The 23,539-nt window shown below is 37.2% G+C and overlaps 1 protein-coding gene across 2 annotated transcripts in view; it reads right to left on the bottom strand.

The window, feature by feature from the left end:
- Positions 1–23,539, bottom strand: part of IDE (insulin degrading enzyme) — a 114,182-nt gene that overhangs the window by 47,462 nt on the left and 43,181 nt on the right. For both annotated transcript variants that reach the window (XM_077779839.1, XM_077779842.1), the window contains exons 4-5: positions 21,763–21,932; positions 4,829–4,951 (exon numbers count right to left, since the gene is read on the bottom strand). In XM_077779839.1, coding sequence (XP_077635965.1) covers positions 4,829–4,951; positions 21,763–21,932 — 293 coding nt within the window. The remainder of the gene's footprint in view (positions 1–4,828; positions 4,952–21,762; positions 21,933–23,539) is intronic.

The raw sequence follows: 23,539 nt of genomic DNA, 5'->3' as shown, positions 1-23,539 counted from the left end.
ATCAGGGGACTTGGATCCTGACCCCAGCTTCACCAACCATGTCAACTAAATACTTGGACAAACTGGTTAACTATTTCAGGTTTTGTAAAATGAGAACACTGGGTAAGAGGATCACAAGTCTCTTCCAAGGTCTAACATTACATGATTCTGTATCATAACGTGCCAAACTCAAAGACTTGTAACTGTCGGTAGAATTCTATGACCACTTAAGTTATTCTTTGTTATCACCTACCTATATTCTTTTATAAAGAGTCATGACTGAAAAGCTTATAAAGCTGTATGTATAATATGTTCACTAATGCACCATTTATAACAAAAACTGGAAATGACCTAAACATCCCTGGGTATGTGAATGTTATGAAATGTCGACACATAAGAATTTTATGGGCTCATTAATAAGGGAGAGAGGTCTATGTGCTCATACAAAAATATCTCAAAGCTTTATTAAGTGAAAACTGCAGGCAATCTCAGTGAATTGTTTTAAAAGAGTTGACCTTTAAGAAATCTCTATACCCAACATGGGGCTCAAACTCACAACCCTGAGATCAAGAGTCACATGCTCTATCAAGTGAGCCAGGCAAGCACTCCTCAGTTAATTTTTTTAAACAGGCATACATATTTTATTTTTATTTATTTTTATTTTTTTTAATGTTTTATTTATTTCTAGGAGAGAGAGAGAGAGAGAGAGAGAGAGAGAGACAGCATGAGCAAGGGAGGGTCAGAGAAAGAGGGAGTCACAGACTCTGAAACAGGCTCCAGGCTCTGAGCTGGCAGTCAGCATAGAGCCCGACGCGGGACTCGAACCCACGAACCACAAGATCATGACCTAAGTGAAAGTCGGACGCTTAACCAACTAAACCACCCAGGCGCCCCATAAACAGGCATACATATTTTAAGTATATTAACAAAATTCCACTTTTGGAAGTATAACGAGAAATGACTTAAGGTGAGATCTTTGAGGAGAGGATACTGTCACCACAGGATGGGAAGGAAAAACAACCTGATTTCCATTTTATACCCTTCCATGTGGGGTAAAAATTTTCCCGTGTACACATATTTCTATTATTTGGAAAATTAAGGGGCACCCGGCTGGCTCAGTCCATAGAACATGAGGCTCTTGTTCTCACAGTTGTGAGTTTGAACACCACACTGGGTGTAGAGATTACTTAAAGATAAAATCTTAACAAAAAATTAAAAAGTGAAAAAAGGTTATCTTTTTATAAACAAGATAACCAACCATTAAGCTTGATTCTGTCTCCTCAAGAATAGGTTATTTATAAATGGTATAAACATTCATCACCTGTTACTGTCAGGAAGCATTTGAATCAAGTAAGAAATTTCCCTTGATATTCTATGACCCATTTTGAACTTTTCCATGAACTCTTCAGAGAGTACTTAATCACTATTTGAGATTTGCCTTTCTATAGTATGAAATTCTCCTTTAAGCTTATGAATGTGGGCATTTGTACTTTATTTATAAAATGTACATATTTTTTGCTTCAATATTTTTGAAACATATGCCAGACCTCCAAATGTCCAGAGCCAAATACAAGGCAGACCAGTGGCTACCTGTTACTTGACACGTGAACTCAGCAAGAGCAAGAGATGTCAGGGATCTCTTTCTCCACAGATGGCACATGGGACTTGAAGCAAGGTGGGCAATAAATAAGCAAAGGTTTCTCAGCCTGAAGTGCTGAGAACAGTGAGGCCCTTTGCAGCAAGGACCAATCAGGTGTGCCCTTGAAGTATTTCTACCCTATAAGTATAAGTTCACAATGTAGCTTTTTAAAGGTAAAGCAGCTATACAACACTGCAGTCTTTCTCCACTAAGCAGTGAGCTACCAGACTAGGAACGGAGTCCTTTCATCTTTACATCATGGGGACTTGGCACTCCCAGCGTTTGCACTTGATAGTTACCTATCTGCCAAGTTTCCAGGTTATTAGTGCTGCCACAACTAGAGGGATGGTCCCGTGGGAGAACAGAGAAAAACTTTTTTGTCTCTTTGTGACAGAGATCCTTCCACATGGTTACTCTTTCTTTCCCCTCATCCTAGAAGAAGGAGAGGATTTTCTATTAATCCACTGAGAGATCTTGTTTCCTCCTCATACTCCTTGTACTGCGAGGACACTTCTCCCAGGATCCTGATCAAGTCCGCTGAGCTTGGCACTCAGTCACTCTAGGAGAGTGATGTGTGTACAATCGGGTAACTGAAACATTCCTTTCTCTTAGATACTCTGTCGCTTCCACTAAACAGAGAACACTGAAGGCAGGCTTCCTGCCTGATTCATCTGTTGTCATTATTACTTGCCCAATTAAGTACTTACTGAAATCAAGTGCTTTTTGTCTCAATACAGCAGAGACAAAAATACTCCTAGGACTAGGCTCTAAATACCAAGTGACATTTAACATTCTAGATCTGCTACCATTAGCAAGCACACAGAATTATATACTATTTTTTTAAGTTGGCTTCACTTCTTGGACCCATTTTATATCCTGGTTCATATAACTTAAAATATATGTAGTTGTTTATTTTCTACTTAAAAGAAGTCACATTTGCCAAAATAAAACTTACCACAAATACAAAAAGAGGAAAACAAAGGGCACTCAAAAAATCTCATGATTATGGGATGCTAAAAGTAGCTACCATTTATGGGGCATTTGCTGTGCCAAGTACTTCGCTAAAAACTTTTTCTGCAGTATCTTGATGAAACCTCACAACAGGTATGAGGTAGCATATCTCCATTTTAAAAACGCAAAAACTAAAGGTCAGAGATCTGAAGTAACTTTGTTAGCTCACAGCCACATGGCTATATATACCTGGGATATACGGGATATACCTGGAATTCAACCCCACGCTGTCAGAGTTTAGAATGTCATTTTTGAACTACTGCATCACATTAAATTTCTAATATGTTTTTCTACTGTCTTATGTATATACCGTATGTCTATTAAAAATAATTTTTTATAAATCCCTAAATGGGATCATACAGCACACAGTTTTTATAGAGTGCTTTTGTTTTCTACTGGACATACTAAGAATATTTTCCCATATTATTAAAATGCTGCCATAAAATTATATATCTATTTAATATATATTTCCCATGTATGTAAGATGTGCCAAGCAGTAACCAGGCACTAGTGACAAAGCAATGAGCAAAACAGTTTCTATTCTCAAATAAATTACTTCCTAGTGCAGTGGACAACAACAAACAAATATTTAATATTTCAGGTAGTAAGAAATGTTGTAAGGAAAAATAAAGCAGGTAGGAGAATAGAAAATAGGAGAAGAGAGGTTATTTTTCTATAAGATGCTCTATTACATAGCTATAACATCACTATTTAACCTATTTCCAATTAATGAATAATCAGATGGTTTCCAACTTTTCACTAATAAATACTATACTGACAGAAACATCTTAGTGCATCACCTCTTTGAGCAACTCAAGTTATTTCCTCAGATTGCATTTCTAGAAGTAAAAATAAACTTTTTAAAGATGATGCATCTTGTAAACTGTTCTCCATAAAGTCTAGAGCAATTGCATAAACTGTATACACCATCACCAATACAAAAGGGCACTGCTCCTCCATAATGAGTATTACTTAAAAACAAAAACAACATTATGGTAATTTAACAGGCAGGACCACTTTATTATCTTTAGCTAATCTGCATTTAAATTTTTTTAATGTTTATTTATTTTTGAGAGAGAGACAGAGTATGAATGGGGCAGGGTCAGAGAGAGAGGGAGACACAGAAACCAAAGCAGGCTCCAGGCTCTGAGCTGCCAGCACACAGCCTAATGTGGGCTCAAACTCACAAACTGTGAGATCATGACCTGAGCTGAAGTCGGATGCTCAATGGACTGAGCCACTCATGCTAGTTAATCTGCATTTAAAAAGTCGAACCTTTATATGGGCAGCAACATAAGTGTCCATCGGTAGATGAATGGATAAAGAAGATACAGTATAAATATACAATGAATTATTACTCAGCCATAAAAAAAAGAATGAAATCTTGCCATTTGCAACATGGGTGGAACTAGAGTATAATGCTAAGTGAAATAAGTCAGTCAGAGAAAGACAAATGCCGTATGATTTCACTCATATGTAGAATTTAAGAAATAAAGCAAACAAGCAAAGAAGGAAAAATGTAGAGAGAGAGAGAGAGACACATGCAAATCAAGAAACAGACTTTTAACTAGAGAAACCAAACTGATGGTTACCAGAGCTGGGTAGGGTGGGTTGTGGAGGAATGGGTGAAACAGGTAGTGATAGGGATTAAGGAGTGTACTTTTGTTGTGATAAACTGAACACCACGTGATATATGGAATTGTTAAATCACTGTATTGTACACCTGTATGATAACTGGAATTAAAATAAAAACTTTTAAAAATAAAATTAAAAAATAATTAAGTAAATAAAAAGCCAAACCTTTGTTGTTTATATTTCAAACTGTTTTCCCAGTGTACCATCATTTGCCTCTTTTTTTTCCCATTTGGCTTTTAATCTCGTTTCTAGTTTTCTGAATTGTTATAAGGTCAAATCTGTCAATCTTTTCCTTTATACTACCTTTCTTTGCTTTTGTATGTTTATAGTACCTACTAGTAATTTATATTTTCCTCAGGTCTCCATTTTAAATCATCTGTACTTCTTCTTAGAACACAGAGTTAAAAACAAAACCCCCCCCACATATTCTCCAATGAGGAGACCACTTTCAAAAGCTTCTCAGCAGGTAAAAGGACATATCTTATATCCTTTCAAAGTATATTCTTATGTACAAATGGAAAACTTAGATTATCCAATTCTATGAAAAATTTCAAGGATTCTTACCTCGACCTAACACACAAATTGCCATTAAGTTTGATGAATAGTAAGTAGAATGGAATTTCAGTAGCTCTTGCCTTACATCAATGCCTTCTTGGTTTGGTCTAGTCTCCAAAGTATATTTGTTACCTGAAAAGGAAGAAAAGCATTTCTTAGAAAAGGAAAAATACATGGACTTTAAAGTTATACAGTTACTACTCACATTGCTGTAAAGTAAACTTAAAAAACAAGAGTTCAAACTAACAGACATAATGACTAGTTAATATGCCTGAATGCAAGCTGGATAAACAGAATAGAATAGTACAAATTAGTAACATCTTAAACTATACAGTTTTCCCTCGGGAACTTAAAGTGCTTTATAAAAATTATACACCTTAAAATCCCTATGAGATAGTAGATATTATGAGCACTTATAAGACAAAATGAGATCTACATGGCCTCCATTCACACTTACTTTAATTTTCAATTCCCTATGTGCTCCATAATTAATTGAAGAGAGTCCCTGAAGGATCTTTTCGGAACTTGCCAAGTTACTTGTGGAAAGAAATGTACTATTCTTGGATGAAGCATTAAATTTGTGATGTGAATTCTCATGGATTTGATCTAGACTGGTAAAAATAGGATGCAATGCTATTTTTATGAGTCTCAAGTAATGTATATAGCGTACCACTATGAGATCTCTTATGAAATTTAATAACTAACTCAATTAGGCTAAACCATGTAAGTCAAAAGCAAATCGTCACAATCTCTAAGTATTACCTTTCTAACAAAAATCTTGCAATTTAGGGACTGAGAGATAGAATTCTAATGCTTGGTGTTTCCCCCAAAGTCGCATCTTTACTAGAAATATCCTCAAATCCTAAAATATCCTAAATAACTTTATTTTCACCTGCAGAGATAAAACTATGGCAGAACACATTCTTTACACATACCCTCCACACCCCCCCCCCCCCCCACACATATGCACATAGGGAATTGAAAATTAAAGTAATGGGTCATTATAATGGCTGCTGAATTGGCATCTGCAGAGTCCTTTTTACTGATACGGGTATCTAGAGAGAGCCACCAGATGGCGTTCCTAGAACCAGGCTTCAGCACCATACGGGCTGCATAGTCCTAAGCCAAGATTCATGCCTGAATGCTTGAATCAACAGATCTAGTGGAGAGTGCGTGCAAACAACAGCCTAGCAAGAGCTCATTAACCTTTTTCTAGTCACAAAGGGATCAAATATGCTCATATTCACTAGCAGTAGCCTGCAAGTCAAGTTTTCAGGTTTTTAAAGTCCGCTCAGGCCTGTCTGATGACCAGAAAGAAAAAAAAAAGTCCTCTCAGCTTCTCACTAAAGATGTGTTCTACTTTGGGGTCCTGAGACATCCCTTCACTTTACCTGAGGGATTCAGGTGCTCTTAAAAATATAGAGAAAAGCACTTTTTGCTGGGTAATGATTTGAAGTTCTCTCATATTAATATAAAAACTTGAGTATTGATGGTGCCTTCCTTTTCTACTAACTGAAGATTCTAAAAGCTTCAATTCCACAGGGACTACTCCATACAACTTCCTTAGTCATTTATACTGCCAAGCTCAGATTCCTACAACATGTGAACTAAGAATGACAAACTCAGAGACTCAGGTTTGGGGAAATTAAGTTTTACTTCAACAGACTATAAATGTAATAGTGTGAGACCAAAACCAGACTTTTAGTCTAAATGTGATCTGATTTGCCTGACTGCACAATCAGGTCAATATTTTGGGTTAAAAAAAACCCCTAAAATCAAAGCTTATGAAGACCAAGATCACCCCCATTTAGATCTGAAAAGTCCCTTCAGGTTGACCAGCTCTAATACATTCTGCTTGGATTTTAATGTATCTAAATATCCTACTATTCTAGTCCTTATCCTTTAATTTTAGGCCCATTTTAGAAATAGTGGTAAAGTAGGAACGTAGCCCAAACACACTAAAACACAAATCATGGCAAAACACTGGCAATGGTATATTAAAATGAGCCAAAGAACCATGACAGAATACTAGACAGTAAAGAGAATGAACAATGCACTGTTTATATGCAACAGTATGAATGAAGTTCACAACCTTAAGGTTGAATGAGAGAAGCCAGACACAAAAGAGGATACACTTTTTCATTTCATTTATATAAAGCACAAAAACAGGCAAAACTAATTTGGTTATGAGAAGCCAGACAGAGGTTTACTCTTAGGGGATGGACAGTGGCAGAAAGATGCAGAAAGATGGCCAGTGAGGTACTGGCCTTCACTGTGGGGTACGTTTCTTCCCTGTCTAGTGAAGGTCCTGTGGTATGCTCAGTTTTTGAAAATTGAAGAATTCATACATAAGTAATAGCCATACATTCATTTAACCGATTCTTCAAATAGCAGCAAAGGTAAAACAACAATAATTTCAGAACCACACATACTTTTCTGTAGAACTACTATACTTCAACATAATGTTAAAAGGAAAAAAACGACCAAAAGAAGCTATCAACAATAGTCTAGCTCACCTGATGTCCTAAATCAAATATACAGAATCTCTGACCAAACTGCTAAACAGAAGCTCAACCACATTTGCTCAGTCTGTTTGCTATAAAGAGATACCATTCTATGAATCTACATACTCATTTTTTTTGCTTCCTAGAGGTTTTCAGTTTTTCTAATATGTGATGACAGCAGGAAATTATGGTCCATTTGGGAACACAGCCCAGATGGCTGTTCCATATCCTTAGAGTTATCTGAATTAAAAAGAGGAAGAGGTTCTCCACTATAGCCCTCTTGGGATCAGGACATCAACTCTCAATTCATTGGCAGAGAAACATGGATACCAGCTACAAATGGGCCAACCAAAAAAATTTTTTAAAAATAATTTTTAAGAATAAATACATAACATGCATTTTCTTTGGCAAGTGGCAGAGGAAGAAGTCAAAGATTCAAAGCATAAGAAAGAACTGACTGGCATACCATCACTGGCTTGAAGATAGAGGGGACCACATAGCAAGGAACACCGGTGATATTTAGGAGTAGCCAAGCATGGAAATGGTGATCTCAGTCTTATGGCTAAAAGGAACTGAATTTTGCCAATGGTTAAGAATGACACTGGAAGATGTTTTTCCCCAGAGCCTTCATAGGAACTTTATGTAGTCAATACCTTGGTTTCAGCCTTCTGATACCCTGAACAGGAAGTCCCATGCCATGTCAGACTTCTGGCATAAAACTGTGAGCTAATAAACAGGTGCTGTTTAAACACACACACACACACACACACACACACACACACACACACACACCCCTAAAAAACAAATGGGCCAAAGACTCAAGCTTGCTATTAAGTTTATTAACCCTTATATAACAAATCCTTTAAGAGAGTTCACTAAAAACAGGAAGGCTAGGCTGGTAGAATTTCTCAAGAAATAGATGACAAAATGAAATGAAAAGCAGAGCATAATGTACAGAACTCCGTAGTAATCAGTCCCTGAATCACCAGGTGAACTCTGCAGGTGTTGGTGCCATGACCCTTAGGTAGGGAGGAACAGGTACTGGCTTTGGGGTTCACAGAGTTCTCATCTAATCTAGCTTCAGCCATCTTCTGGTTGCATGACCTTAAACAAGTCACTTTACTTCTCTCAGGCTCAATTTCAATTCTGACATTGGTAGGTTTACACCAAATTAGAAAAAAATGCATGTAATAAACAAGCTTAAGAGTAATATTTCACATCCAATAAATAGCAAAAACACGACCATCATGTGTAAGCAAAAATATGAAAGTCAAATAGCAAAATATGATGACGTCAAGTGCTGTTTAGGGATGTGGAAAAATAAGAACTCAGACACTACAAGAGAAAGTGTATATTAAATCAATCACTCTAAGCAACAACTTGACAATATTTATTGCATATGAATAATCCCACTGCTGGGCACATGTACCGTAAAGAACTCTGTGTGCAAGGACACATGTACAAGAATGCTTATAGCAGCACTATCCCATTAACAGGAAAACAGATAAAGAATGATATATTCAATGAATTTTTCAAATAGCAGCAATAAAAATTTAAAAACTTAACCACAGGCACATTCACTCATATGGAGAACTCTTACAAATATAATGGTGAATAAAAAAATACAAGTGGTAGAGATTACTCAAAATAAAATACCAATCGTGTAGAACTAAAAACTATACAACATATTGCTTAGAAATAAATACATGACTAGAGATATTAAACAAATAAACAAACATGAGAATGATAGTCACCAAACAAACTTAAGACAGTGGTTACCTCCCAGAAGCAGGGAGGAAAACGTAAATGGAAAAGGACACATCAGAGGCTCAAACTGTATTTGTAAAGCTCTGGGTCTTTAAGTAGTATGTAGGGAATGATCTGGTAAATAGTTTTAAACCTACCTCTTTTGTGACAGATAATAAATCTGTAAAAATGTTAAAGTACTTAACATAATATTTCACGTATAACAAAATAAACATACAATAAACAGCAGCTACTGCTGTTATGATGTGAATTGTAGGAGGGACTCCTGGCTTCTGAGAATATCACAGAAATGGTGGCACCAAAGGAGAGAAGAAAGCTCAGTAAACGGTCTAGAGGACTTTCTTCTACCTAAGAGTCTATGTGTGGAGAACACTGTGAATAAGGCTGGCAAAACAAACAGTTCAGTCTCTAGACACATACTGTCCTAATTTAGTGCTAACTCAGCTAGGTCATTTGTATCAAACAAATGCTGCTACCGAAATCCTGAATCCTACCCCTCTGGCTCTGTTACCATTACAGTAAGCTCCAGCAGTGGACTGATGGTATCTGGGTTGCTGACCCTTCTACTCTGGGCCTGCTGGAGGGAACACTGGCTCAGCGGCTGACAGATTCAGGGTTTCTTGCCCTGACTCCATCACATATCAATTAAGCAACCTTGGAAAAGTCTCCCAGTATCTCCAAGGGGTCATTTATTTGATCCTTAAAACAGGGGCAATATGGATACAGGCCCAGTTGTTAAGAACTGGAGCTCAACCCGTGACTCTTCCGTTTTCTAGCTGTAGGACACAGGCAAGTTTCTTAACCTTGCTAGGCCTCAGTTTCTTTATTTGTAACATAGAATAATAAAGGCACCAACCTCTCAGGATTGCTAGGAGGATTATTTGAATAATCTGTGTAAAGGGTCAACATAGCACCTTGTCAGACAATAATTTTTTAATATTAACTTGGGTTGTCGTGAAAACTATGAAAAGTGATAATGGATATGAAAAAGGTTTTATAAATTATAAAACTCGGTAAATGCTATTGACATTTTCACTATAACAACTACTTTAAATTCTATTAAAAAGAAAAAAGCTTACAAACTCAGTACTAATGTATACAAATACTGAATTTCAAGAAAAAGAATTTATTTTGCTGGAAAATTCTGAAGCCAGACATATATTTCTTACACTGTAGGAAAGACTGAGTTTGAAGTTTTAGAAATCTGTTGTAAAGTTTTTTGGGGATTCAAAAGTTACATGTTGGGGGGGGCACCTGGCTGGCTCGGTCATAGGAGTGTGTGACTCTTGATCTCAGGGTCATGAGTTCGAGCCCTATGTTGGGTGTAGAGATAACTTAAAAATAAATAAACTTAGAGAAAAAAAGTTACACATGGATTTTCAACTGTGGGAAGAGTTAGCACTCCTAACTCCCACAATGTTCAAGGGTCAACTGTATTATAATTTTTTTTTTTTAAAGCTCTTTCTTGGGGTTCCTGGTTGGCTCAGTCAGCTGAGTGTCTGACTCTTGATTTCTGCTCAGGTCATGATCTCAAGTTCGTGAAATCGAGCCCTGTGCTGTCACTACAAGTCTGCTTGGGATTCTCTGTCTGTCTCTCTCTCAGTAAGTTAAAAACTTTAAAAATAAATAAATAAAAATTAGGGGCACCTAGGTGACTCAGTTGGTGGAGTATCTGACTTCAGGTCAGGTCATGATCTTGCAGTTTGTAGGTCTGAGCCCCGCGTTGGGCTCTGCACTTAGACTCAGAGCCTGAAGCCTACCTCAGAGTCTGTCTGTCTGTCTCTCTCCCCAACCCCCGCTTGAAAGCTGCCTTTCCCTCGCCCCCCCAAAAAAAAACAAACATAAAAAAATTAAAAATAAATAAAAATTAAAAAGCTCTTTCTTCCTGCTATGGCAATCTTCTAAAAATCCTGGAAGAGACTAAAGCCTTTTGAGACATATGAATTTTCCTATAAAATTCTAAAGGGCAATTTTCCCGCACCTGGGATAGGACATGCTAGGATAAGATGTAAGTTATGAGATGGGACTAGGAAGGAAAACCTCATGAATGCCTTAATAAAACGCCTGTACACTTGATTAATCCAGTTCTAGATTTCTGTAAATTTCTAATTTTCCATAGACACATATGCTAACAAGGAAAAAAAAAGACAATAACAATGAAAAACAGTATCCATGGAAAAACTTAGGGAATATTAAATGAGTAAGTGGGCTGAAACAATTCAAATATTTGTATAACTGAACAAATGAGTCATCATTCAAGGATGCTAGGGAACCAATTCATTATTTTGAAAACTGTAAATGAAGGGAACAAATCAAGCATTTGTCTTGCCTTTCCTTTAACAACAGTACCACTGGGTGGTCAAATAGTAGGAGAAATCAGAATTAGCACTAGGGAAGTGACGTACTGAGGATGAATGGTTGCCAACACTAGACAACTAGACATTATATGCTCTTGATATATCAACACCTATGAAGTCTTGTCCAAAAACCTCATGAATCTGGTCAAACCTCTATACCCACCTGCCAATTTGTGGAAATACAGAGGTCAGAGATATGAATATGTTAAACCACATCGTTGGGGATGCAAGCAGGAAAATATAGGCTCTGAAAAGCTCTATGGAGCAACCAACCTAATCCTTCAATAAATTCCAGTGGGGAGGAGAGGGAGATAAAGATGAACCTATACCTACACAGTAAAAGATATTTAAAGACCTATCACTTACTAACATTTGAACATTATGTGGACCCTCATCCAAATAAACTTAAAATTATAGGTTTTTATGAGACAACTAGAAATATGAAAACTAGATATTGGATATTAGTGATAATATTGTTTTTGCTGTTTTTAAAAGAGTCCTCATCTATAAAGAACTTATCAAACTCAACACCCAAAAAACAAATAATCCAGTAAGAAATGAACAAAAGACATGAAGAGACACTTCTCCAAAGATGACCTCCAGATGGCCAACCGACACATGAAAAAAATGCTCAACATCACTCATCATCAGGGAAATACAAATCAAAACCACAATGAGATACCACCTCACACCCGTGAGAATGGCTAACATTAACAACTCAGGTAACCACAGATGTTGGCGAGGATGTGGAGAAAGAGGATTTCTTCTGCACTGCTGGTGGGAATGCAAACTGGTGCAGTCACGCTGGAAAACAGTATAGAGGTTCCTCAAAAAATTAAAAATAGAACTACCCTACGACCCAGCAATTGCACTACTAGGTATTTATCCAAGGGATACAGGTGTGCTGTTTTGAAGGAACACATGCAACCCCATGTTTACAGCAGCATCATCAACAACAGCCAAAGTATGGAAAGAGCCCAAATGTCCATCGATGGATGAATGGATAAAGAAGATGTAGTATATATACACAGTGGAGTATTACTTGGCAATCAAAAATAATGAAATCTTGCCATTTGCAACTACGTGGATGGAACTAGAGGGTATTATGCTAAGCGAAATTAGGGAAACACAAATAAATGGCTTCACTCAGATGAGGACTCTAAGATACAAAACAGATGAACATAAGGAAGGGAAGCAAAAATAATACAAAAACAGGGAGGGGGACAAAACATAAGAGACTCATTTTAAATATGGAGAACAAACAGAGGGTTACTGGAGGGGTTGTGGGAGTGGGGTGGGCTAAATGGGTAAGGGGCATTAAGGAATCTACTCCTGAAATCATTGTTGTACTATATGCTAACTAACTTGGATGCAAATTTAAAAAATAAATTAAATTTTTTAAGAAGTTAAAAATAAATAAATAAATAAATAAATGAGTCCTCATGTTTTAGAGGTATATATTGAAATCTTTGTGAACGAAGGCATATGATGTTTAGGATCTCTTCAAAATGATACAAGAGAGTGAATGGGAATGCAGATCAGTCTGGACTGGCCAGGGGCAAGGTAATGCAAATATGGGATTCATAACAGTATTTGCCTACTTTGTACATTTTAAATTCTTCATTTAAGAAGGAGGGAGGGGGTGCCTGGGTGGCTCAGTCGGTTAAACATTTGACTTCGACCTAGGTCATAATCTTGTGGTTCATGAATTTGAGCCACACATCAGTGTCTGCGCTGACAGCTCAGAGCCTGGAGCCTGCTTCGGATTCTGTGTCTCCCTCTTGCTCTCTCTGTCCCTCCCCCACTCATGCTCTATCTCTAGAAAATAAACATGAAAAAATTAAAAAGAAAAAAAAGGAGGGAGGTAAAGAGAAGGAAGGAAGGGAGGAAAAGTAAATGTTTAACTTTTATCAGGATCTGATTTTGTATCATTACCATCATCTCAAGATCAGGAGCCATTCAATTACCTTCTGGTTTGCATTTCATATTTTTCATTTCCAGTCAATTTTCCTGCTCTGTTCCTTCCTTTTCCTATGCAAAGTGTCCTTCATTATAACTAAACCAATCTAACTTGTGTTCTACAAAAGACACTGGGCTCACTCCTTGGTCCTTTCTTCTTGTCATAATTCTGGGGGCCAACCTAACATTATGGCAAAGAACACAGACAGGCTCTGAGTTCAGACTGACATGATATCAAATCTTCAAACCCACACAAAAAGTTCCGCCACCACCCCACCTCCCTCTCCCTGCAAGCCCCACAAGGCCATTCCCTCTCAGTATTCATTTTGACAACTGTCACAGGGCATGATGAAATTTCAGTACTGTGATAAAGGTTGAGTGAAATCATATTAGGTAGGACACCTACTCAGTGTGTGGCATCTTATACAATAAATATTAGTTCCTTTTCCTCTTGAATGGCTCTTCCTTTCTTCTGCTTAAGAAAACGCTACCTAGGGGCGCCTGGGTGGCTCAGTTGGTTGAGCGTCTGACTTCGGCTCAGGTCATGATCTCACGGTTCAAGCCCCACATGGGTCTCTGTGCTGACAGCTCAGAGCCTGGAGCCTGTCTTCAGATTCTGTCTCCCTCTTTCTCTAACCCTCCCCTGCTCATGCTCTTTCTCTCTCTCTCAAAAATAAATAAAACATTAAAAAAAACAAAAAAGAAAAGAAAATCCTACCTACCCTTCATGAGAATTCAGTTTGCATACCCTCTGAGGTCCTGGAGAATTCAATTCCAGGCAACCCTAAGCAGGCAGATTAAAAGCACCAGATCTGGGTTTAGAGCATGGCTCCAGCACTTAAAAGCTGAGTGACCACAAGCAATACTGTAAGAATTAAATTAAATAATCCAGGCAAAGTACGTAGCACAGCACTCAATAAAAATTAGTGAGGAGGAAGATAAAGAAGAGATAATGATCCTGGAAAACCAAACCCAAGGTTATACTCCAGTGAAATCCTGGGTGTGCCTTAACTTTTCAACTCAACTATAAGCACTTTAAATGTAAAGATACTGGTTACATTTCTTTGCATATTCTAATGCACTTTCCATGTAGGGAGATTAAAAAAATAATTGTCAACTAAGAGAGAAAGACATCACCTAGGCTAACTTGTAAGACTCTGTTCAAATTCTTATCCTGTGGCACACACTACAAAACATACTAAATAACTAAGTAACAACCCCCCCTTTTTCCACATGCCCTCCCACTTCACCTTTCATTCCACCTATGCAAGGAGTGTCTGTTGTTTCCCTCACCTACTCCGTGACTTCCTTCTTCTACTTTCTTCCCAACTGACTAAATCCACTTGCTCTCAACGTGTCTGGGGTGTCAGCTTAGAGAAACAGATCACTAAAAAATAACCAGAACTAAGGTTTTCTCTTTTCTTTTTCCTTTTCCAAAGTTATTTTTAAAAATCCAATCTATAATATTAAACATTATTATAGCTCCCAGACTTTTCTCTAACCACTTCACATGGACAACCTCATTTAATTCTCATGTTAACTTGATAGGGGAGGAAACTGAGGCTTACAAAAGTTAAGCAACTTGCCCAGTGTCCTTGGGATGGCCAGTGGTAGATCAAAAACTTAAAGAAAGTACCGCCCAACTTCGGGGGCCACCTAGAATATGCTAGTTGGAGGTGGGATTCCTGGCTGAAGTTTGAGGGTAGGAAAGACATAAAGGGATTCAATGAAGACATATCTGTAGAGACAGATTTATCACACAATGTCTATGAAAACAACTTTCAAACAGTAAGTAACTAACTTGAAACAGAAAAATACTTGTCAGATGTCAGTTTGAGAATGTGAGAACTCTCAGCATGGGAACCAAGATAGAGGAGAAAGAATAGCAACTTAAGGGCTTGTCCCACTTGGTTAGACAAAGGTTTGCAAAACTAAATGCTTATGAGAACAGGACAGGTAACCTGCAGCTTTCTTCTGACAGACAGGCTCAACTAGTAAACATACAAACAGTCCCCACACACAAAAGGAGGCTTTCTCCTGCTTATTCTGAAAAGTGTCACCCTCTCGCTCGGTCTTCTGTTTTTCCATTTTTGATAAATGGGTAAGAGAAATATTTTGCATTTCTCCTTAAATTTTAAAACTGTGAAATATTTATAAACATACAAATTTACACCATGTCCACCTATGTACTTACTCACCACCCAATTTTACCATTCTTCACCTTTTGCCGTATTTTGTTACAAATCTTTTTCTTCCTAGAGATAGTCTCTCCTGCCTGTCTCTGTCTCCCCATCCGCAGACATACTAAAGGGAGGTTGGTGTGTAAGCATTCTCATGCATATTTTATACCATATAATATACAGATACAGACATTATTTGCCTGTCTTCAAATTTTATAGAAAGCTATCACACAAAACATTCTGCAACCTGCATTTTGCTCAAAATATTTTGCTCTTTACCTGGTTTCATACATGAGCTATAGCTCACTCATTTTAATTTTTATTATTCCACTGCATGCATAGACCAAAATGTATTAACTTATTCAACTGCTGAGAGACATTTAAGTCATTTTTTTTCACTAGTTCAAAAAATGCTTCATGAGCATTTTTGTGTATGTTCCCTGTGCCCAATAACTAACATTGTTTCTCTCTAGGGTATATGCAAAGAAATGAATTCTTTGGGTCAAAGGGAGTAGGCATCACTTTATTAGATATTGCCAAATTGTTTTACAAGGTGAATGAACCAATTTATTTTGCCATCAACAGCATAGGAGTTTCTGTTTTTCTATACTGTCACCACAATACTCAGTTTTGCCTGACTTTCTATTGTTGCCAACCTGAAGATGTGCAATGGTACCTCAGTGTTTTATTTTTTAATTATTTATTTTACTTTTCCTCTGATTTTAATGATTTGAACATCTTTTTTATGTTTATCCAAATACCCTCTTCTATAAACTCCAAATTCATATCCTTTGCCTATTTTTCCTAATGAACTGTTTCATCTTTTACTTATTTACTCATAGAAGTTTTTATGTTACATGCTTTGCAAATACCTTCACTGAGTGTATGGATTATCTTTGGCTTTTGTGTCTACTGAACAGAAATTTTAAATTTTAATGAAATCAAATTTATCTTTAAACCTATGAGTTCCCTTTATCTCTAAAAGATATGGTTTGTGATATTAGTTTCAGATCTACAATCTAGTGATTCAACAATTCTATACTCATTGATCATGATAAATGTACTCTTAATCCCCTTCACCTATTTCACCCATCCCTCTACCTACCTCCCCTTTGGTAACCATGAGTTTTTGTTTGTCGTCTATAGTTAAGAGTCTGATTTTTAGTTTGCCTCTTTTTTTCTTTTAAGAACACTTTCCTTAAGATGAAAAGAAATCTATGTTTTTTTCTATAAGTTTTAAAGTTTTCTTCCCATAATTAGGTCTAATTGACCTGGAATTTATTTTTATGCATGGTATGAGATGAGCATCTAATTTTACTTATTTCTATACAGATAACTAATTTCTTCTTTCCTCATCTATTTGTAATGTACCTCTGTCTTAGGTCAAATATCTATGTATGTGTGCTATGTTTCTAGAGTCTATAATCTGTTATCTTCCTGTATTCTTGCAACAATTCCACTACTGTAACAACTAGAACTTTACAGTAAGTCTTGGTATTGGGGAGAATTAGTCTGTTCTTTGCTGTTCTTCAAAAGCATTCTTGGCCCTTTACTCTTATTAATTTTATAATCAGATTATCAGCTTCCTCAAACAAACAAAACAAAACAAACTAGGGCTTTCAATTGGCACTGAACTGAATTTAGATAAATTTAGGGTGAACTTACATTTGTGTGATACTGAGTTTAACCATGTTCATGTATTAACATGGTTAATTAACATGGTTAATTTCACCATTTACTCAGGTATTCTTTTAGATCCACTATATATTTCTCACACCTCTTGTTAGATTTGTTTCAAAATACCTTAAAGCTACTTTTATACTGTAAATGAAATTACTTTTTCCTGTAATGTTTTTCTAAATTGATTACTATACACAAGAATAGAATTTTTGTTTCTTGTCTTCTGGCAACCTTGGTGAATGATCTTATTTTTAATGGCTGATCTAAAGATTTTCTTGAATATTTTTATGCAGACAATCATGGAATAAGTTCTCTTTAGCTTCCTTTCCACCTCTTACATAGCACATTGCCTTCCCTTGTTTTATTGCAATGATACAGCTGAACAAAAAAGTGATTACAGGGTATTCCTATTTTGTTTTCACCTTTCAATGGAAATCCTTTTGAAACCTCATCATTAATTTTCATGTTTGATGCAGGTTTTTATCAGCTTCATAGTTTTTTGTTGTTTTTGTTCATGAACGAGTGCTGACCTTTATCAAATGTCTTTCCTGGGCCTACTAAAATGACTGTCTAACACTATGGACTGCTTATACTGAATCAATGGGTTGGAACCCATTTGATTATAATGAAATAAATTTAATGTAATGACAGACCAGAATTTTTTTATTTTAAGAAATAGAATATAACAGAGGGCACACCAAGGTATTAGATAGATACTGTTTGGTAAAAATTTTTGTTTTAGTTGCTTACACAAACACACATATATATGCTCTGAGTTGCTAAGTAAAACATGCTTCTTACAATGGGTAGTATACAAGAGTTTGACAGCAAATGATCTACACTATTCTGAAGGATGAAAAACCACTAGAAAGGACAAACATCTTATTGTAAGGTTTTCTTAAAAATAAGTAACATAATGCTTGGCTTTTGTTCTTTTAAAAATATCAGGCTTGGGAACCTGGGTGGCTCAGTCATTTAAGCATCCAACTACGGCTCAGGTTATGATCTCACAGATCCTGAGTTTGAGGCCCATATCAGGCTCTGTGCTGACAGCTCAGAGCCTAGAGCCTGTTTCAGATTCTGTGTCTCCCTCTCTCTCTCTCTGACCCTCCCTTGCTCGTGCTCTCTCTTTCTCAAAAAAAAAATATTAAAAAAATATATATATAAATAAATAAATAAAAATACCCAGCTTTTCCTGATACTGTTATTTTTAAAATGTTTTGAACATATTTTTAATATTTTAAATATTATTATTATTAACATAAGCTATACTCCCTTGATGGAAAAAATGACCCACATTCACAGAAATATCTTAAGTCACTCAAAAGTAACAGAAGTAAATTAAGTATGAATTTTTGACAAGGATACTTATTCAAGGATCATTTCTGTAAAATGTTACATGTGTAATTTCTAGGGTGAGGGTATACAGCTTCCATCATATTTTCAAACATATCTGTGACCTTAAAAATGGACATAACCTCTCCTCCAAGAAGTTTAAAGTTAGTTTATACTTCTAAAATCAGGGGCGTCTGGGTGCCTCAGTCGGTTAAGTGTCCGACTTTGGCTCAGGTCATGATCTCACAGTTGGTGGGTTCAAGACCCGCATCGGACTCTGTGCTGACAGCTAGCTCAGAGCCTGGAGCCTGTCTTCGGATTCTGTATCTCTCTCTGACCCTCCCCTGCTCGCTCTGTCTCTCTTTGACTCTCAAAAATAAATTAAAAAGCATTAAAAAATAAATTTAAAAAAATTAGAAGGCAACTTGGCATTTGCACATTTTCTATACTTTTACATGGCGTCTGGCTCAGTCACCCTTCAGGTGTTTATATTACCTCATACTTTGCTGGCTAACTGGTTGGCCTTGTCAGTGGTTTATGAAAACAAGCATGCCCTCAGAATCCATCCAAACGTATATGGCCATTCAATGTTTCACTGTGCCCATCTCTCCCGAAACCTTCCTCTACGACATTTTAAGATTGTTTCTTATTCGTGACCAGAAGTAATATTACCCGCCTTATTCACTGTATTTTTTTCTGGAAGATCTGTGGCCGCTTCCTGATTATGCTGATTACAATTTGTCACCAGTGAGCCGTTTAAAAGAAAGCAACTCCCAAAGAGGAGCTCCAACATGCTCTGCATAATAGCAGCATTGTTGGTGTAAGTAATCTAACCTACCAGAGGGACTACTTAAAGGACAACTACCATTTGGATGTAATGATTTTGAAATCTGTTTTTTTAAAACTTCCATCCCCTTCTTGGGGTGTCTGGGTGGGCTCAATCGGTGTTAAGCATCTGATTCATGGTTTCAGCTCAGGTCATGATCTCACAGTTCATGGGTTTGAGCCCTGCATGGGGCTCCACGCTAACAGCGCGGGGTCTGTTTGGGATTCTCTCTCTCCCCTTCTCTGTCTGCCCCTGCCCCCAACAAAATAAATAAATAAACTTTAAAAAATAAAATCTCACCTCCCCTTTTTGACACACTATGCGTGCTAATGTTCTCTACAAAAACCACTTTTCAAACAACTCAGCATTACATAGACATTTTAGGGACACAGTATTCATCTTAGCAATGACACTGATATTGAGTGCCAAGTACTAGAAGTGTAAAGAATATAATATCACTGCTTCTAATCACAATGTTTAAAAACTCCCTAATTTGGGGCACCTGGCTGGCTCATTCTGAAGAGCATGTGAATCTTGATATTGGGGTCATGAGTCTGCACCTGACGTTGGGTGCAGAGATTAGTTAAAAAAAAAAAAAAAGATAAACTAAAAAAACAGAAACAAAAAACTCCTAATTCTGCAATTCGATGCTAATTCCCTGGCTGCTGTTGGATATACTGGAATGGCATCTAAACTGAAAGAAAGCTGTCTTTATAGTCTTAAAAAACGTTCTCCAAATTAAGTTATATAATATGCATAAATTTGTAAGTACACTAAGCAATCTATTATTTTTATGCCATTTTATAATCCCTAAAGCAGTATTTTAATCATAGCAACCTGTTAACAACGATTACATCTGGTGAGTGGGACTGGCAGGAGTAGATGAGGAAAAGAGTTTTTGTTTTTGCTTCTTGAATACTTTTGCACTATTTAAATATTTAAATTAAACATGTACTTTTTTCCTAATGTTTATTTATTTATTTTGAGAGAGAGCGAGAGTGCGTGGGGTGGGGGGTGGGGGTGCAGAGAGAGAAGGAGAGAGAATCCCATGCAGGCTCCATGCTATCAGCGCAGAGCCTGCCATGGGGCTCTAACCACAAATGGTGAGATCATGCCCAGAGCCAAAACCAAGAGATTGACCTTTAACCAACTAAGCCACCTAGGCACTTCTAAATATGTACTTTTTAATGAAAATATGAATAAAGAAAAAGGGTACAATTATGAGGTCAAGAATCTCCACATTTATTTTATTCTACTCCCTGCCATTCCCACCTCTAATCTGCTTCCAGGAGACTGCAGCACTCTATTTAGAACTCTTCTACAACGTTCCAGGTCCCACACACCCAGCCCCATGAGGGACACTAGGCATGTGTAGGAAGTAGAAGAAGAGGTGATGGGAGCAAGACGATTCAAGGAGCCTAGAAATGAGCACTTAAAAAAGCACTTCTATTTGGAAGGTAGATTTCAGAATACAAGGATCTATTCTCTTCTCTCTTTGAAATGCTAGTTAACATCTATTCACACCTCTAACAGCCCTACTCCTTAAATATTTAGACCCCTGTTTAAATGAGGGGCGCCTGGGTGGCTCAGTTAAGCGTCTGACTTGAGCTCAGGTCATGATCTCATGGCTCAGAGTCTGGAGCTGCTTCAGATTCTGTGTCTCCCTCTCTTTCTGCCCCTCACCCTCTTGTATTGTCTGTCTGTCTCTCTCTCTCAAAAATAAATAAACATTAAAAATTTAAAAAACAATTTTTTAAATAAGGGTCAGAGTAACCCTTCTAGAGGGCTAAATAATTGCTTAGGTCACTACTACTACAATTTAAAGAATATCATCCCAAGTTTTATGTATGAAGTCCACTGCCAAGAGCCCATTTGACATCTTTCTTTTTGAACTACTAGCCAAAATGCTAGTCACCTATTAAAGGTATTATAACCACTTTATTCTCACCGTTCCTAAGCTCTGAATTACATCCTATACCTTGTTATCCAACAAACTTGCTTCATATTTGATCACTCTTCTTAATAACCCATCACTTTCTCCATGAAGCTCACATATCTAAGCTTCAGCCTCATCTCAGATCACGAGTCACAAATATAAATGCTGACACAGGGACCAGGCAGATGACGTAAGTGTAGTGGTATGGTAAGAAATAACCGGGAGAAGCAATGATATAACCCTTCCTCATGACTGGGAGTTTATAAAGAACAGGACAGATAGGAATGGGGAGTTCCAAAATCCTCTAACCTGAACTGTAAAATACAATACTGTAAAAAGAGGCCATGGGTTTAAATGAGGTCAGAGAGAACTAATGCATGAAAGCCGCTGTTGACAAACCTGTCCCAAATTTGCTGAAGGGGTGTTTGGGATTTCCCGTAGCTTTTTCCAACTGAAAGAGTCTCCAGGCATCGTTCATCACATTCTTCTCATGTTCTGAATCAACTGCATTCACCTCTCTGTCTTTGCAACTCTCATCAAACAAGGGACACAGGAAAAATTGTGCAAACCTAAGGGTGGGAAATACAATTAACAATTCGAAAGCCGTTATTTTAAAAGAGTAGCCTTTAAAAATATATTTGAAACTTAATAGATAGGAAAAATGAATTCTACAGAACCAAAAACACTACCACTGCAACCAAGAAAAAGAAATGCAAAATAAGTTTTAAAAAGTAACAGAAGAAAAATACGGACATGTATAAACTCAGAGAAGTCGATCTACCCCAGAGATAGTAGTGAAAATACACTAGTCCTACCAGACTGCCCCTGACCCCAACACACACTTCAGAGGATAATCCCAAGTCCAAGTTGTACCTCGGCTTCTAAGTAACTGGCTACAGATCAGAGGTTCCCATCACCTCTGCTGGTTCAATAAATTTGCTACAACAGCTCACATGACTCAGAGAAACATTTTACTTACTAGGTCAGTTTATTATTAAAGGATATAATTCAGGAACAGCCAGATGGAAAGGATGCACAGGGCAAGGTATGTGGAAAGAGGTACGGAAGCTACTCTCCCCAAACCTCCATGCTTTCACCAACCTGGAAGTTGTACAAACCCTGTCCTTTTGGGTTTTTATGAAGGCTTCATCACATAAGCATGATTGATTAAATCACAGGCCACTGGTAACTGAACTCAATCTCCAGCCCCTCCTGAAAGGTCTGGGATTTGGAGTGAAAAATTCCAACCTTTCAATCCCAGGGTTGTTGCGCTGGAAACCATCAGGGACTTCCCCAAAGTCACCTTATTAACATGCCAAAAGACACCTTTAATACCCTCGTCACTTAGGAAATCTCAAGGGTTTTAGGAGCTATGGGCCAGAACAGGAAGAAAGACCAATATAGATTCCTTATTATAAATCAAAATATTGGGGCGCCTTGGTGGCTTAGTCGGTTAAGCGTCCGACTTTCGTTTAGGTCATGATCTCGCGGTTCGTGGGTTCGAGCCCCACGTCGGGCTCTGTGCTGACTGCCAGCTCAGAGCCTGGAGCCTGTTTCAGTCTGTGACTCCCTCTCTCTCTGACACTCCCCTGCTCACGCTGTCTCTCTCTCTCTCTCTCCTAGAAATAAATAAAACATTAAAAAAAAATAAAAACAAAAATAAATCAAAATATCACAATAGCAAAAAGGCAGACTTATGAAGACAGTAGCAATCTATTTAAGATTTGCAATTCGGCAAGTCATGAAAATCCTTGTTATATATTGCTAATTCTCCAAAAAAGGAAAAGGCAGGTGACAGTTCCTGGGCAAAAAAATCTTAAATTTACAGTCTGAGGTGCACCTGCACTAAGACTCAGACATTTTAGGACAAACTAAGTGACCTACTTTTTAAAGGCTCTTTTTGAATATTTTTTGTTCTTATGGAGAAAAACAAACAAACCTTAATTAGTAGGGGGAAAATGATGGAATAAAAAAATCCTATGACATAGAGGAGTTTGACTAAGACACAATTATGAGCTTTTACAAAATATTAAAAGAATTTTAAAATTTTAATAAGCAGTGATTTAACAAATAACATGTCATGTAACTCTGACGTAAGTAACCAAATGCTTTTCTTGAGGTTACTCTTTAGTAGTAGTACTAAAGTTTAACTAAAATGACTTTAGTTATAAGTTAA

This window comes from Crocuta crocuta, unplaced genomic scaffold, assembly GCF_008692635.1.
Source record: "Crocuta crocuta isolate KB4526 unplaced genomic scaffold, BGI_CrCroc_1.0 scaffold170, whole genome shotgun sequence".
Taxonomy (NCBI): Eukaryota; Metazoa; Chordata; class Mammalia; order Carnivora; family Hyaenidae; genus Crocuta; species Crocuta crocuta.
Note: the sequence above shows the minus strand (reverse complement) of the source record. Positions and strands in the feature narration are given on the sequence as shown.